Here is an 18,212-nt window from a genome sequence, read left to right as displayed (position 1 = left end):
TTGCCCACTGACAAAGAAATGATCAGTCTATAATTTTAATGGTAGGTTTATTTGAACAGTGAGAGACAGAATAACAACAACAAAATCCAGAAAAACGCATGTCAAAAATGTTATAAATTGATTTGCATTTTAATGAGGGAAATAAGTATTTGACCCCCTCTCAATCAGAAAGATTTCTGGCTCCCAGGTGTCTTTTATACTGGTAACAAGCTGAGATTAGGAGCACACTCTTAAAGCGAGTGCTCCTAATCTCAGCTTGTTACCTGTATAAAAGACACCTGTTCACAAAAGCAATCAATCAATCAGATTCCAAACTCTCCACTATGGCCAAGACCAAAGAGCTCTCCAAGGATGTCAGGGACAAGATTGTAGACCTACACAAGGCTGGAATGGTGTACAAGACCATCGCCAAGCAGCTTGGTGAGAAGGTGACAACAGTTGGTGCGATTATTCGCAAATGGAAGAAACACAAAAGAACTGTCAATCTCCCTCGGCCTGGGGCTCCATGCAAGATCTCACCTCGTGTAGTTGCAATGATCATGAGAACGGTGAGGAATCAGCCCAGAACTACACGGGAGGATCTTGTCAATGATCTCAAGGCAGCTGGGACCATAGTCACCAAGAAATCAGTTGGTAACACACTACGCCGTGAAGGACTGAAATCCTGCAGCGCCCGCAAGGTCCCCCTGCTCAAGGAAGCACATATACATGCCCATCTGAAGTTTGCCAATGAACATCTGAATGATTCAGAGGACAACTGGGTGAAAGTGTTGTGGTCAGATGAGACCAAAATGGAGCTCTTTGGCATCAACTCAACTCTCCGTGTTTGGAGGAGGAGGAATGCTGCCTATGACCCCAAGAACACCATCCCCACCGTCAAACATGGAGGTGGAAACATAATGCTTTAGGGGTGTTTTTCTGCTAAGGGGACAGGAAAACTTCACCGCATCAAAGGGACGATGGACGGGGCCATGTACCGTCAAATCTTGGGTGAGAACCTCGAACCCTCAGCCAGGGCATTGAAAATGAGTCGTGGATGGGTATTCCAGCATGACAATGACCCAAAACACACGGCCAAGGAAACAAAGGAGTGGCTCAAGAATAAGCACATTAAGGTCCTGGAGTGGCCTAGCCAGTCTCCAGACCTTAATCCCATAGAAAATCCTTGGAGGAAGCTGAAGGTTCGAGTTGCCAAACGTCAGCCTCGAAACCTTAATGACTTGGAGAAGATCTGCAAAGAGGAGTGGGACAAAATCCCTCCTGAGATGTGTGTAAACCTGGTGGCCAACTACAAGAAACGTCTGACCTCTGTGATTGCCAACAAGGGTTTGCCACCAAGTACTAAATCATCATCGCGAGCCCCGTCCGTCCCACTATCTGCACCCGCACTCGTTTGCGATAATTTGTTTGTAGAAGATGATGTGGGCGCTCAAGTTCGTGCGATCGTTCCCGCCGCTCGTGCTGTTGCCGTTGTCGATGACGAGCATCTTGAGGCCCGTGTAGTGGACGGGCACGCACAGGGGCTGGCGTCTTTCCTGCTTCAGCAGAACGTAGCTGTGGTTCACGTAGAGGTCGAAGCAGCCGGACGTCGATAGGCACTGCCCAGAGCAGTCGTGGATGTTGGCGAGCTTGGGCTCCACCACGTGCTGCTTGTACAACATGCACAGGCACATGTTCACGTCTTCCAGCTTGCAGCCCGCGCACAGGCTGAATGCGCCACTGCTCTGACCTTTGGCCTTGCCGTTGCCATCGCTCTTGGTGTCGTTCTTCGACGACGGGCAGTGATTTTCGCACCTGCACGGCCCGCCGATGCTCACTGCCTCGACGCTGCGAGGCTTTTTCCTCGACCACTGCTCGCACACCGCCTGCATTGCCTTGAGCACCAGGAACTTGGTGATCTTGCCGTGTGTTTGGCCGCCCGGCGTGACGGCGGCAGCAGCAGCATCCTCCTCCTCCTTGTCCTCCTCCTCCCCGCGGAGAGCCGCCTGCCACCGGGGGTGCCGGGCCCTCCGAGTCCGGGCCCTCGGGTCGTCGCGGCGAGCGGCGGGCGCGAGGGGCGCTGCGTCGTCCCGGCTCAGGTAGTGCCTGAGCAGCCTGCCAAAGTGCGCGGCGCCACTGGCCGGGTCCTTCATGGGCGGCGTGTCGATGAGCTGTTTGAGCAGCAGCACCAGCGTGCGGTCCATGAGCCCCTCGAGGCTGGACGGCCACTCCGCACCCAGCGGGGCCCCGCGCCTCTCGCGCAGGCTCCGCACGACCTCCCACAAGGGGTCGTGGCTTCTGCGCGCTCCTCCTGCTCCTCTACTTTCCCTTCCTCTGCGTTCTCTGCCTCCGTCGCCTCCTCGAGAACCTCGTCCTCCTGCGACCGTTTCTCCTCCACGTCCACCGTCATCGCGGAAAACGCTCGAACCATCACTCTCAACCGCGGCACCCGTCCTCCCTTCGCTCCCTTCCGTTGCCCACTGCTCCACGGCATGGCGTAATTTAGCAACCATCACCTTCTCCTCCTCCTCTTCCTCCAACTCTTTTGCTTGATATCCCTCCGCCACCGCCTCCTCCTCCTCGTCGTCGGGTCCATCCCTCCGTCTCCTTGCGTTCGCTCGAGAGCAATTAGCCGAGCTCTCCCCTCCGCATCTCGGCGCTGCCGTCGGCGACGCAGCCTCCTGTTCCACCACCACCTCCTCCTCGTCGTCCGGCGATGGCGCCGCAGCGATGATGGCGCTGGGCACCGCGAACGCAAAGGCCTCCCGGGTGCGCAGGCTGGCCTCCATCGCGCCGTCACTCCACGAGTCCTGTTTGGCGCATGGCGGCCGCGGCAGCGCCAGGGGCCGGTCGGCGGCGCCGCAGCTGCCGGGGCGACCGCACGTGTTGCCGGGGCGTGACGTCGACGCTAGGAATCTGAAGATGTCGGTGACGAAGGACTTCGGGAGGTGCAGCGGCCTGGCACCGCAGCCTTGGTCGGCGGCGGAAGGAGAGGTGGTGCCGGAATCCTGGCCTTCGTGCACGCCCTCCTGCTCCTCCTCCACCACCTCCTCCACCTCCTCCTCCACCTCCTCCTCCACTACAGACGTCGAGCTGGAGAAGAAGAAGAGACATCGTTTCAAGGGATTGATGTGGTTACGCAGGAAAGCGATGGATGAGATATGAGACAGGAGATGCGATCATTATTTAGATATACACGACTCAAGTGGCTTCGATTTAAAACTTTCGTGACTGCAGGGATTCATCTTCTTGGTTCTTTCGGTAAAGTCACGTAGAAGGGAAATAATAAAATAATAAAAATAAAACATAATAAAATTATTCTCACGACGTTTTGGCCACAACTGCTAATGCACGGGCATAATATGACTTTGAAACCCCCCGCCCACCTCCTACGCATTTCACAGGTAGTACTAATCACATACCTGCATTTCCCATAAATATGCAAAATTCCTCTTGATATGCAAATTATTTTGTCAAGGCGCCCTTCCCCCCTTCCAACCCAGCTTAAATATATGCTCCAAGCGTGGTGGTGTTTCATTCAGACGCTGTCTCCCCGACAGACCTGGTCTTCACCTGAGGACGGCTTCTTGCATTGTGGCCGAAACGTCGTGAGAATTATTTTATTATGTTTTATTATTATTTTATTATTTCCCTTCTACGTGACTTTACCAAAAGAACCAAGAAGATCAAGTGGCTTCACTCACTATACAATTTATCCCCACCCACTATTCAGGTGGCCCCACCCACTATTTAGGTAGCCACACCCACTCTTTAGGTAGCAACACCCACTATTCAGGTAGCCCCACTCACTTCCCTAGTAGCTCCGCCCACTAAAGTAGCACCACTCCCCTACTCAGGTGGCTCCACTTACGGCCTCAGGTAGCTCCGCCCACTACTCAGGTAACGCCGTCCTCCTACTCAGGTGGCTCCACCCACTACTGGAGTAGCTCCACCCAATACTCATATAACACCACCTCCTACTCAGGTTGCTCCGCCCACTACTCAGGTAGTGCCGCCCCCCTACTCAGGTGGCCCCACCCACAACTCTGCCCTTTACTCCGAACCCTCGTGAGTAACCTGGGACAAAAAATGCTAAATTGTATAAAATCGTCAGGGGCAATCGGGCCAGGAGCGGCATTACATTTACTGCAACGCAGTAAATGTTCAACATTAATGAAACAGAATGACTCGCGCTATCATCGTCTGCCTTTTGTCTGTCGTGAATTCTGCTCTTGCTCTCACCCAACCCGCGAGTGAAATTAAGGCGGAAGATACATTCTGTGAAACATTGTACCAACATTTTTTTCTTGACTATGAGAATTTAAATGGGGGGGGGGGTGGGGGCTGAGCTTTCAGCAGAAGTGGGGGTGTTGGTCAGCCCCCGTCAGCATCCCCCCCCCCAACTTCCCCTTCAAGGCTACGGGGCTGAGGAGTATAAAGGGTTGAAATCTTAATGTCAAACTTTCACAACCGATATCAAGGTCCAGAATAGACGTTTGGGTCAGGTCGTTGTGAGTAAAATGCCAATGTGTGTTGTACACCCTCTTCCACCTGACATCGCCAAGTTGTTTTTTTATTATCTCTGCAACCCAGACTCATGTGAGGTGGGGGCACGTTTATGGTAATCACACCAACTATTTCCGGCCTAAGAATGGAGACGATTTCACAATTCTGGCAACCGCCCGATGATGGTGATGATGCGGACTGCTATACATTTTCACGTGATAAGCCATTTCGCTCAGCTATCACATGTGACCAAGTCGCTTCTGAAAAATAATCTTATAGCTCAGTGGGTTTTACCTGGAAAGATATATACTGCACACACATGAAAAACATATTTTGGTTTTATTTTATGTGATTGGCTTCCCTTCCCTATACTTTGCACTCCTGTCATGTTTTTTTTATTGTTTGGTGTTGTAACAATCTGACCCCGTGCCTTTACTGGACATCCGTGAAAAAGATCTTAATAGCTCATCGGATTCCTCCAGTATAAATACATATTCTGACTCTGATTCGGAACTACCCGCGGAACGTTCGTACCCATTTGTTAAATGTCGTGTGGATCGCTGTTCTACAACATAACCACCGACCACGGTGCTGGCCAAGCGGGAGTGAAACCTCCACGTTTGCTCACGTGGCGTGGCCGCGTCGGGTGGCGGAGGGTGTACGACACACAAACGCTGGCATTTTTTTGCTCACGCTGCAAACTTACCCGCCCGAAAAACATCAATTGCGGTACGAATCTTGGTGTCGATAATATAAGTTTTTGATTTAGATTGAGTGAATGTAAATGTGTCGTTAAACCCGCCGCCACCCGACACGGCTAATTAATAAGGTGTTTGTCACGTAAACAAAACGTGGCAATTCGTTACTAGTGTAGTGGTGATACGCGCTGGGGTAAGGATCGTGTGCCAGCGCGTAGTGATTGGCTGTGTGTGTTGGTGACGCGCGCTGACGGTGAAGGATCATGGGTCAGCGCAGGGTCATGGGTTATGAGGCGGTGATTGGCTGGGTATCAGTGACGCGCGCTGACAGCGAGGGGATCGTGTGGCAGCGCGTGGGGATTGGTCAACTAAGGGGGTGCTCACGTCGCGGTCCGCATACGCTCCGTCTCCCGGGAGCGGAGGCTATATAAGGCGGTGCGCACAGGCGCACGGGGAGTTGGTGACCAGTGAAGACAGAAGACGGAGGAGGAAGAGATAGGGCCCTGAGGCACCTAGTCCCGCTGTCCTTGTGGGGACCGGGGCCCTGTGTGGCTCAGAGGCGGGACCTTGGGACCCGGGGCCGAACGTCCGTGTGAGGGCTGGCCCGCGGGACCCAGAGGTCGTGACCCACGCCCAAGCTGGGGTGGGTCTGTAGGCTCCACGGACGCTACGGGGCTGGAGTGCCCGTGAGCGTGTACCGTGAGCGTGTAGCGTGAGCCGTAGTAACCACACGTGTCAAGTGGAATGTGCAGCGTGAGTTGTAGTGACCGCACGTATCAAGTGGAGTGTGTAGTGTGAGAAATAGTGACCACACGTGTTATTGTGGAAAGACAAGTTTTAATAAAGTGTGCTACCCGTCAAGTGGTTTCCCGCCGTCATTCCGAATACTTCACTAGTACAGCACACTGGTTGTGTTGGAGTGTAAAACCACAACATTTACAATTGGAGTAGTACCGTGACATTGTGCCGGTAATTACAACCAGCATCATCAGGCGACAGTCAGAGTTGCGGAGAAATCCTCCTGCTTCGGTCTTAAATAGAGAATCTTGGTGTCGGTTGAGCGCCGTTACCTGGGGTGGTCCACGTCGCTCCGAACCACCGGCGCCGTCTCTGCCACTCTGCGGTGGCATTGCCCACCGATCTTGGCCCCGTCCCTTGGTCGCTCCTGGGTCCGCGTAATCTTGGCACCATCATCACTGCCTCTTCCTCCTCCTGGCGAGAGAGAGACGACGCCGGCATGGAGAATTCTCGAAGACAAAGGCAAAGATCCCCCACTTAGCCTCACACCGGCTGTTGAGTAAAGTGCGGTTAGCGAGCACCTATTAAGACCGACACGGTGCGTGCACAAATTGGGGTGGTGCGCCCACCACCACTACCCAGCAGTCATTGTTTCTCTCCTCATGGCTGTCGTTTTATACACCTCTGCATCGGACACTAATGTCGGGCTGTGTTGACGACCTAAGGGGGAGGCCCAGAAATGGCTCGGGTATATTTATTTACGTGTTATCAGGAAAATCCTTTGACGATGGAACATCTCGCTTTTTTGCGAGGGTTTGTTCCAACTGGTGTTGGCCACGGTCAAGGAATTGCATCAAAAACTGCCGGGTCTGCAGGAGCAGTGCCGCTATAACCACTGCGTCGGCAAACGTGCACTGTTGGGGGAAACGTCGGAATGTGGAATCGTTAAGACCAAGGTTGGCCCAACGTTTCATGCTTACCGGGGGCGCCGGCGTGTCCTAGAAGTAGTCTCAACAACAAGAACAACAACCGCCGTTCACCACTAAGTGGCAGTGACGTCATCACAGCGATTGTGCCAGGTAGGTGCCCCTTGTGGCCATCACGTGAACTGTCGAAGGCTCGTTGCTGTCAATAGGTCACGGGACAGACCCATGGGTTGACTGACTGAGATGACCAGCAGATGCACCACCTGTGCTCCCTTCTGGGTGCCAACTTGCTGCGTTTTAGCTGCCTGGTGCTCCGCTTGTTGTTGCGAGCGTCGCTCCTCCTCTGCCCTCCGCTGTTGTTGTAGGGTGACTGCCTCCAACTGTCCGGTAGCGTCCTTCACGAGCCTTCTCCTCCACAGAGGCCGATCTCATGACACTGCTGGTACCAGAAGTATTCTCGGAACACTGAGACATGTGCAGCTGCGAACGCAATCAGGAGCGTGTTTTCCTGCTGCATGAGGCTTTGTTATTCTGGCTCCCCAAGCAGAGGATCAGGGACCAAAACGCCAAGCAGCCATCAACAAACAGCACTATTGAGAGGTGGGGTTTACTCCTGGCTTTCCTCGCACTATGCCACCCAATAAGAATTGGTCAACCATCCCAATGTAGCCGGGGACCCTCCTGAAATAAAAGACTCATTTGAGGCTTTCCTGGGTAAATAAAATACACGGGTGTACATTTATTGAACAACACGCTGCACGCTTTCGCGAAATAAAAAAAACTGTGCATCTACACAGGTGGAATTAGAACAAACAGGTCACGTACACCCTGTTGATGAGGCCAGAGGGCCGATATTAATAAGTGGATTTTTTGAGTGGAATCTCACTTTATTGTTGTAAATTTCTTCACCGTCTTCAGCCATGTTTGTATGTATTACATTGAACATCTTTCACGGCGTATGTAGCCAACCGTACTAATCGAAATTGCGGTGGAAAGACAACAAACTAAACACAAAAAGCTATTCTAAACAAATTCGTTTTCAATCTAGATGATTTAAAAGTGCATAGCTGCCAGTGGCTTCCTAATATCGGACGAAAGAGCGTTCCAGACGGCCGCAGAAGCACATCTGAAAGCGCCGCGCGATTCGGTGACCGTATTTGTTCTGCCCAAGCCTCCGCTCACTTGTCTTAAGAGTTTCGGATGACGCCACTCACCTGCACATGTTCTCCTAATCCTCTGTATTTACTACTATAATGAGCCAAGAATGTCTGTGTGTCCCGCGCGTGACGTCACTCCACGTCGGCCATCCCCCTCATTAATAATCATGAACAGGTGACATCCACCACATGGACCCCCCCCCCTCGTTAATAATCATGAGTAGGTGAGGTCACTCCACATGTAGCACCCCCCCCCCTCAATAATCATGAAGAGGTGACGTCACTCCATATCGAACAACCCCCGTCATTAATAATCATTAAGAGGTGACGTGTTCCAAATTGACACCCTCCCCCCCCCCGCCATTAATAATAATTAGCGGCTGACATCACTCCACATGGGAGGGCGTGGCGCCTTCTCCCCCCTCCTCAGCGTCAACTTCCAACCCTTACTACAAAGGCAGAACCCTCACGTCACGCGATCTCCGTAACGCTGTTGAGACATCGAAGTAAAAAGGACGTCACGATGAACAAGGGATTATAATCTTATTATAATCTTAAAATGAAATAGGTCTGTGTCACCGCGCCCTTACAAATTGCACTCGCATTGATGCAATGAATATCACGTCGCGGTCTGATTTTCACTTACAAGTCTCAGATTTACTGCAATACACCCGTCCTTGGAGGCTAGTTTACCTATAATTTGCATAAACGGGTGACTAATCGATGGTCACACGCATGGTTCGATGCGTGTAAAGTGAGCGTCGGAATCGATTTTTTATGAAATGCCTCTCAATCAGGCGCCAGCGTGCAAACCGTCGTGCGGTCTCATTAACACCACACGTACACAAACACCATCACCGCCATCACTGACATCGTCACATGAACACCATCACCGCCATCACTGACATCGTCACACTAACACCATCACCGCCATCACTGACATCGTCACACTAACACCATCACTGTCACACTGATACCATCACTGTCACATTGACACCATCACTGTCACATTGACACCATCACTGTCACACTGACACGACCGTCGCCCCACTACTCGAACACCATCACAAAAACCACGTCACTACCATCGCACTAACAACATCACCACCATCATCACAACCACGGGCACCGATATATTAATCCTATCACTATACCAAAGACAAAAATCCCCCTTATAGCCTGAACAGACTGTTGGGGCAAGTGCTGAAAGCGAGCACCTATGAATGCCGGCACGGCATACGAGGGGGTGGGTGGCCAGCACCACACCCGGCCGCCTTTGCCTCCATAGTGGCGATGTTTACACACCACACCAGGTATTCGTTTGAGGCTGAGTCGACCTAGGAGAGGCTTAGGACCGCTTCCGATAATCATCACTGGTGTTAGTGGCCGCAAGGTTCGTAGCACAGCGCAAACCGCATCACTACTGCTTCTACCACCACCACCACGAACACCAGCAGACATCCACCATGACTACCAGCACCAGCAATAAACGGTACCTCACCATCTCACCTGACGTGTGTAGACCGGCCGAGGATGAGCTGGGAGACCCTGAGCCAGCCCACTGATCTTTCACTTCTCCTTCACCCCCTGATTCTCCTCTTCGGAGCCTTCTCAATATCACCTGGAGGAGATCTTTGTGAGTAGCAAGCGGATCACCTGCTCTGTCCTCGGCTCCACGTGCAATCTCCTGCTGCTGCTGATGCTCCTGCTGATGATAGAGGCCTTTGCATGGACCACCCAGCGAGGCTGAAAGCAAGGCCACCACGGTCAGAACCGTCCCGACCACCGCGGCCGCAACAGCTGACCGTCCCATCGTTTTTTTTCCCAAAGAGGCCTCTCCCTCCTGCCCCCTGGGGCACGAATTAGCTGTTCGGCTCGTCGCAGCGTGGTTCGATTCCTGACCCTGACATGGAGTTGGAGCGAGAGTCGCGACCTCCCTGCGATGTTGCGCGAGTCGACTGTGCAGAGTAAAACGAGTTCGGCCTTTTTGACTTTTACCAATTGGAGCCAAACACCACCAACGAGTGCCACTGCCCACCAGAAGGTTAAAAAAAAGCCGATGTGAAAAGGTCAAAGCGCGTGCGACGTGCGCGAGGTTCACGCGTACTGCCGGAGTTGCGGGGACGCCTTTTGGAGTTGCGGGGTGGAACGAGGGGAGTCGGGAGCGACACGGAGCGACTCGGTCGACACGAAGACCGTTGGGCACTCGTTGCGTCGAATAGCCTCGCCTTCGAATGCCAAATGGCAGAGACCGTGCAATGTTCAGTAGCCTCCTCCCCCACCCCCCACACAACCTTGGACTTTTATTTTATCATGGTTAATAATAATAATTTATTATTATTCATTTGTAATGTTAGTGTGTTCGTCTGAGTGTTTTGGGGCATGGTATGGTTCAGCAGCAGCCCCACCCTCCACCTATGCTCCTAATTCGTTGGCTGATTTCGTGTAGGTTTGGAGACTCGTTTGTTGATGATGGTCACTGTAGACAATGATGAGAGGGCCACACGAGCAGATGGGATCTATGGACAAAAGATTGACACAGACTGGTTGCTGATGGGGTCTCCAGACAATGATAGACTGACAAACCGGTCCTTGATGGGTTATCTAGATAATTATAAACCGATAGACTCATCTTCAATGATGTATCTAGGCAATTCTAGAATAACAGATAGGTCTCTGATTGGGGGTCTTTGGACAATGACTTTTTTTTAAGCGGTCTCGAGATCATTATAGACAGTGCTGACAGTCTGGTCCCTGACAAAGTCTGTAGACTGTAAATGACAAGCCAAGTTTTGGCCAACCTCTTAATGTGACCTTAAGATAATAAAGTGATAGACCAGTCTCTGATGGGGGCTACTGATGGTGACCCAAGAATATATTTTGTGTAGACTCAAGGACTCTGGATCTACGGACATTAGACTTCCAATCGGATTTCAACACCACGACGATAAAAGCTAGACATGAAACATGCATTGTATAGAATGAGGACGCACACAAAGACAAAGATCCCTTGTATTGCCTTAATGGAGTTTTGGGGGAAATGCTGTTAGCGAACACTTACGAATTTCCAGCATGACACACAAGAGGGTGGGTGGCCAGCACCACAGTGGGTCACCTTTGTCTGCTGAGTGGCTCACTTGAGGCTGAGGCGACCTTGGGGACGCCCAGGACTGGTTCAGATAACCGTCACTGGTGTTGGTGGCTGTGAGTAGGAATCGTACCACAATGCTCTAACCGCTGCGCCACCGCTCCCACAGACCCATCCCCATTGGGTCATCCAAAGGCCATTTTCAAGACACGTTCCAGATTGAGGATATGGACGTTGAAAAGGAACCATAAGACGGAATCACGCTGGCTCTTGTTCCAAGGCCGCAGGCAAACATTTATGTCGCTCGTTAAGAGACAAACCACGCTGGCTCAGATATAGCGCGGCAGATGCAAACGCTCATGGGCATCAAACGTAGCCGCTGCGACCTTGTACCACATGCGACCCTTGTGTTATGGGACACACGCGCGCGTGCGCTCGCACACACACACATGCTGCCTCTCCGGAAAGACTTTGATGATTAGAAAGCTCCTTGTCTCCTTTCAACAGAGCAGATACCTCCAAGTGCATGCAAGACAGGCGCTCCAGAATATGCAAACATGGAAGCGTGTATGTGTGTGTGCGTGCGTATGTCGTCCAGGAGCGGTAGTGTAGCGGTTAGCGCGCTGCGCTATGAACCTGGCGACCCGGGTTCGATTCCCGCTCACGGCCAACACCGGTGACGATTATCTGAACCGGTCCCGGGGCCTCCCCAAGGTCGACTCAGCCTCAAATGAGTACCTGGTGCGGTGTGTAAACATTGCCACTAGGGAGACAAAGGCGGTCGGGCGTGGTGCTGGCCACCCACCGTTCCGGCCTTCATAGGTGCTCGCTAACAGCACTTGCCCCTACAGTCTGTTAAGGCTATATGGGGGATCTTTGTATGTCGTCCACCCTGTCGTGTCGGTTGAAAACGAGGGCTTTGTGAGGTAGCGCGGGCGACTCGGGGAGGATCGAGCCACCAGCTGAGCTGCCACCGCTGAGTACCTGGGCTCGATTCCAGGTGTGTGGTTGCCCAGCTGTGATTCAAACTGGGTTTTGAAGTGGAAGTGAGTTGATGATCTCATAATAATGTACGGTGCGGCGGAAAGAACCAGTCACGTTAAAGTTGCTCCGGCATTCATTTTGGATTCCAGGATTGCGCTGTTCTGAACGGATACTTCTTGTCATGACGTGACTCTGATAACACAATCGGGATAACATTGAGGAAAGAGACGAGAGATTTTTTTTTGAAAGGGCATTTTGTAATTCCAGGCAAGACAGGAGGAGCCAGGACAAGAGACACGTGCACCAAAAAAGAAGGATTGTGAAACCCAGACAAACCGCAGGCACTCCAAGACAAGGTTGACGATTCGCCCTCGATCGTCGTCGTCGTCGTCATCGTCAGCGGCCATGGTTTATGCGATGCAGGGTGAAGGCCTTCCCTAGTTTAACACGTAGGCTTTCGCGACCAAATGTAATGCATAATATAGGTTTTTTTGGGTTAGATCGTATAACTATAAATGTGTAATTAAACTCGCCACCACCCGACACATTTGACTTGTCGCCTGATGAAGCTAGTTGTAATTACTGGCGAAACGTCGTACTCAGATTGTAAATGTTGTGGATTTTCTCCCCAACACACCGATGTGCTGTACTAGTGTAATGACGACTTGACACACTTCTCTTGAGATGGCACTTTATTGAAGACACGTTCACTTGACACAGGCGGAGACCGCACTGCAACAACCCAGAGTCTCCCGCGCATCTCACTTATATACCGACCGAGGCCACGCCCCCCTTCCCGAACCTTCTCGCTGACTCTGGACGCTCGCTCCACCGGCAGACTCTACCGTTCTCTTCCGTCACCTGACCACGCTCCCTTCTCGATCATTCCCATAGCCACCAGTCCCTTCGAACTCACAACTGACTCCCCTGTCATTACCTCCTGTGGCCACTAGTGCATTTGCACTGTAGGCTGACTCTCCTGTCATTACCTCTCGTGGCCACTAGTCAACTCATGTAGGGTCTACTGTCAGTACACTCGGAACGAATTGGCCACGTTCTGTTTATGTTACAAACCTTACTAATTGGTCGTGTCGGGTGGCGGCTGGTTTAACAGCACATTTATAGTTACGCGATCTAACCTAAAAAAAACTATATTATGGAGGCCTTCCCTAGTTCGTTGCCCATCTCTCACGGTCTCGTGACATTGCAATCTGTCTCTCTTTTGCGCACGATCCGACCCTATCACTCCATCTCCCCGGTGGGTCATCCTCTCTTGGTGCTTTCCCTCCTTTGGCCGGCATTCTGTCACCGGTCACGTCAATATTATTTACTTATTTTATAAGGCATAGCAGATCCAACAACAAAGGGCTTCTGAGTACTGTACAGTAAAATATACACATCTACAAAAAACCCACATCTCTAGTTCATCTAACATATAGGAAATAAGTCTGTTTTTAGTTTCTAAATGGGAGAATTGTCAGCGGTCAGGCGCAGTTCTTCAGGCGGAGGCGTTCCAAATCTGAGTTAGGGCCGAGGACCAAAGAAGCCCGAACCTCGGAACTTTTATGCCGAAAGCGTGGCTGATAGCGGAGGCATGGTCAATGGTGCGTGATAACCTTCTAGGATTTGTAAAGCTGCAGTCTTACCGGTGAAATGTTGAGGCAGTTGCCTAAAGAGGCCACTCACTTAACAGTCAACGCAACGTCTTCGTTTTGTGTTTGCTCTCTGAGCAATGGCTCTCAGTTTATCTCCACGTGTAGGTGTCTCTCCGTGTGCTTCTCTCTGCTCTTTTTTTTAGCTTTGATTCCACCTTTGTCCGGTGCCCTTGTTTCTGATTAATCAGTCGCAGCTGACAAATACGTAATGAATGAAAGCATTTTTTTAATTCAAGCCCATTTGCTATGCTACTTTCATTATCACATTAAGTTTTTACGGAAAATAACTCAACTCTGCTCTCGTTTGCCTCTTGAGTTGAAAATTTTGGTCCTCATTGTAATCCAACGTTTTTTTTATGTTGTTTAGCAAAATCGTTTATCTTGCATCCAACTTTGCAGCCTTGTTTGCAAAATTTACTCTTTCGCTTTTGGAAATTCGTTTCCATCGTGATGACAACTATTTCATAAAGCGTATCCGAGGTGGACAACGCCTCCTACGTATACACCTATGCTTTTATTTTCTGTAACCCACTTTTCACATACTATATAGTTGAATGTTGCTGTCAAAAGTCTTGAGTAAGAGTGTACCTGCTCATCTAACTCTTCTGATTCGGATTTGGCCGCGAACTTCATTCCCTCTTCTTTCAGTGTCAATTATTTTGATAACTTCTATGACCTATGTTATTATATTTTTGTTATCAAGATCTTGGTTTGTTGACAGCTTGGATGACTGCTGTCATTGTACAGAGGCTGATATCGATCACATGAACGTAAAATTGTCCCCACTGGCAAAGAGATGAACACGCCCCTCAATAGCATTCCACCGTGGACAGGGAAACACCTCACTTGAAGCTCTCTGAAGCGTTTTCCGATTGTTAGCGCACATCGTTCGTTTCGCTCCAAATTCCAGGGAGCTTCTTTAGGAACATTTTAGTACGAAGTCCGATGTTCCGCAGGTCCAACCCGAAAACACATTATTCGAGAGCTATAGAGGGAGAAAACACGAAAACCCGCTCCGTAGTAACCACGCTTTCACTTTTTGACTTTGAGCCACAGCTTCCGCCTTTTCTGCAGTGATTCCAGAATAGAGGTGACCCACGATTCGGTGACGAGCAATGGCTCATCTCTATGCCTTCACCGCCGTCCCCCACCACCACCAACCGCCACCCCCACCAACGCTCCGGCGCCACGTAGCTCCACAAACCCTTCCACATCAAACGGTACTGGCGCGCCACCGTCGGCCCGAAGGGATCGCGTTGTGCCCGAGTCACGGCCATTAATGCGAAAGCCAAAAAAAAAAACGTCACGGACGGCCTTTTTGAAAACAGAACAGAAAGGTCTTCTTCCCCTGCAGCCAAGTCCCAGGCGCATCCAACTGCACGTGGCACACGAGGTGACTGCGTTGGTATTGCGACTCGACCGGGGCGTACAGGTTATAGCCAGTCTGAAAAGACATCTGTCAAGGCCTCGGAAAGTCAACATGTTTCTTCACGGTCACCGAAATGTGCACGCGGTGGCAGAGAGCGCTGAGCAGCACTGCTGAGACGCTGCGAGTTCTCTTGCTGAGGTTTCGTGAAGTCACCGGCGTTCAGACGGGGGGGGGGATTCGAGTGTTGAGAGGTTGATGGGGACTGTTCACTGTTACCACACGAGGCGACGTGAGTGGGCCTCGAGTTTATCTGATTTCTCCTGCCACTGGTCAACAAAATAAGTAACTTGTTTAATTAATTAATAATTTTACATGAGTGAATGCAAACTTGAGTTTGTAAAAAATATATCAAATCGCGTTTCCTTGATTTACCGAATTATTCGAGTTATCACCTAATTCGGGCCAGTTTCCTTGCCCCCCAGATGTAAAATGTCACTGTTCCCGCCGCCTACAACAATCGCGATTGCGTTGAGAGATGTATAGTAAGATCATCGATTATCCGGTGGCTTTGGCGGGGGGGTGGAAGGGGCCGCCAGATAATCACAATAATTTAAAATAGCTTATTATTGTCCATTCTTGCGTAGGTGTTGCTTATATATAATTTTTTTGTCTTTTACATTTGTTTACTATACAAAATTGGCATAAATAAACATACAAATAGACAAAATTAAATATCCTCCTGTTAAAAAGTTCCTGCATTTACTGTACCGTACTTACCACTTCCATCTCGAAGACTTCTGCATGGGGTGATGTACGTACTATGCTCATGTTGCAACAACATGATGTGTTTTACGATCACAGGACTGATGCAACCTTTGGAGCGGTTTCTTCCTCTTTTACCGGATCAGCCCCGGGGACTGCTGGACAATGCTGGAAGCCGGATAATCGATGATCAACTATTTCCACCCACGTCGAATGTTTTGACGTACAGAATTCACACCAGATTGAGAAGCGAATTCGTCCTGGAAAACTCTAGCTCCTGCCCAAATTAGCAGGCAACTCTGGAGTATTTTTTTGTTATGAGACCTTTTTTTGCTAATATTTGTATAAATAAAAATCTTGATCTGTATGTCTCAAAAACATGTAGGGTACTTCCCGACAAGGTAGAAAGCTGAAATTTGGTACGTAGGTAGTTTTTATGACACAAACAACAGAACAAATCTGAAAACCAAAGATTTTAAATTTTAAGGTCCCCAAATTTCGATTTTTAAGTGACGTATAAACATGTTTGTGCGTGATAATTGTTTTTTTACCCTTCCATCTGGCAACAAAACTGACACCTTTTTTAAAAGGAGTCATGTTTACATAGACCACAATACCTGCAGTCATAATGCAAACAAAAACATAACTCTGATAATGTGCACTGTCCTTGAAGTTGATTGGTCCACACCCGAGACAGCTTTCCTTAGAGCCTAGTCTCACATGAGATATGTGTTCTTTATAATAAAACGAAGAACGGAATTTTAAATTGAGTGGTTTCTGATGGGTACGCTTTTAAATATGAGTAGAATCAAGTCGTCAAAATTTTTGTGTTTTTTTTGCTGTTAAATATAAATGTTTGGAGTAGTTGTTAGTGTCTGATCATAGATACAAATTGTAAAGAAATCATACCAGGTTAATTATTCTACTCATGAATTCCTGCAGTCACGAAAGCTTTAAGTCAAGATTTATTTATTGAAAACTTTTGCCTGGCAGAGAAAGGCTTCATGAACTTGTCAAAGTATAAAAAATTTGAATGGTGAACATGCAAACAAACATGCTCTACACCAGAGACAATACAGATGTAGTGGCATCGTAGGGTGTCACTGCATGATTATGTGAAGCTAGTCGGTGTGAGGCACGACACACAGCGTTCACACCACTGACAGCACTGCATCGTGGATGCAGTACCGGTCCTAGCGGGGGCCGGCTGAGATCGCCTGTTAGGGATTGATAGCACTGCACTCTGCGTGCAGTGCCAGCCCCTAGAGGTTAGGGGCGAGAGTGCCGGGTACGGTGCAGGGTTCACCGGGGGCCATGGCACTCTCGGTGAACCCGCGGGGCACGTGACCAGAGGTACCGACTGGGGGGGACCCCCAAAGAGGGGGCTGGGGGATCACAGGTCCAGGGAATATCCCTCTAGGACCTTCGAGAAGGTGGGCGTGGCTATGGGCGGAGCCAGCCCCGCCACTGACAATATAAGCCGGAGCCCTGAACGGGTCCGGCTGCTGTTGTTATACGAATCAAGACTCCAAGTCGTCACCCGAAGGAAGAGCCCCGACTACAAGACCCGAACCCGAGCCGGGATCCCGTCCGATATAGCCTCCCCAGTGTGTGTTAGGGTTTGCTAGCCTGGAGGGACTTCCTCTCTAGGTTATCGGGTAAAGGGGAGATATCCCTTGGTGTTTAGGGCTGAATTGTTAAATAAACGTGTTGCCTCCAAGAAGCCTTCGTCTCCCTTCGTGTGAACTACTACACGTATATTATAATAGCATGTTTGTTTTCATGTTCACCACAAGTACGTGTGGTTGGAACATCTTAACACCTGTTTTATTGCCAGAAAGGGTAAACTTATTTTTTATATGTTTTTGTTGTTTATTTTTAAGCAGGGGTCACGAAAATAGAGTTGGAGGTGTTGGGGGCGGCATCTTGAGTCTTGAGTTATGTGATTCATGGAAACGTGGTAAATGTGTAGTGATTCAGTCGGAGACAGGGTTCTTAAGGCACCCTCTGTTATTAAACACGTTGGGGAGCTAACCGCGCCCCACGTGCTTACACACTAGTCACACACCCTTCCCTTTCGACGGCACTACCTAGCTAGAACAGTTGGCAGGCTGTTTAGCTAGCGGTGTCTAAGGTGGTTGAGATGGCAGCGACAAAGTTGACGAACAGCGACACAGCGAGGGGATCCACTTCCAGCAACAGCCCTGAGCCCCCACCCCGGGCCCCCTCTTATTCTCCTGGCGTGGCCTCGCCCCGCCCTTGCCACGCCCCCTTTTCTAGTACCTACTAGCAGGTTCTTGGGCTTCCAGATCGACCCCTTCCTGGGCTTCCCCTTCGATCTTCTCCTGCT

The 18,212-nt window shown here is 50.2% G+C and overlaps 2 protein-coding genes across 2 annotated transcripts in view; one reads left to right on the top strand and one right to left on the bottom strand.

The window, feature by feature from the left end:
• The window catches only part of LOC144953091 (uncharacterized), a 72,730-nt gene that overhangs the window by 5,211 nt on the left and 49,307 nt on the right, over positions 1-18,212 (top strand). The gene's annotated exons all lie outside the window — the stretch shown is intronic.
• On the bottom strand, positions 32-10,232 carry LOC144953082 (uncharacterized). Its single transcript, XM_078883602.1, has 3 exons — positions 9,514-10,232; positions 6,254-6,395; positions 32-3,072 (listed from the first exon to the last, which is right to left on the bottom strand). The coding sequence occupies exons 1-3, from the start codon at positions 9,815-9,817 to the stop codon at positions 1,374-1,376; spliced, it is 2,145 nt and encodes a 714-aa protein (XP_078739728.1). The 5' UTR covers positions 9,818-10,232; the 3' UTR covers positions 32-1,373.

The sequence above is a fragment of the Lampetra fluviatilis genome, chromosome 3 (assembly GCF_964198595.1).
Source record: "Lampetra fluviatilis chromosome 3, kcLamFluv1.1, whole genome shotgun sequence".
NCBI classification, from domain to species: domain Eukaryota; kingdom Metazoa; phylum Chordata; class Hyperoartia; order Petromyzontiformes; family Petromyzontidae; genus Lampetra; species Lampetra fluviatilis.
Note: the sequence above shows the minus strand (reverse complement) of the source record. Positions and strands in the feature narration are given on the sequence as shown.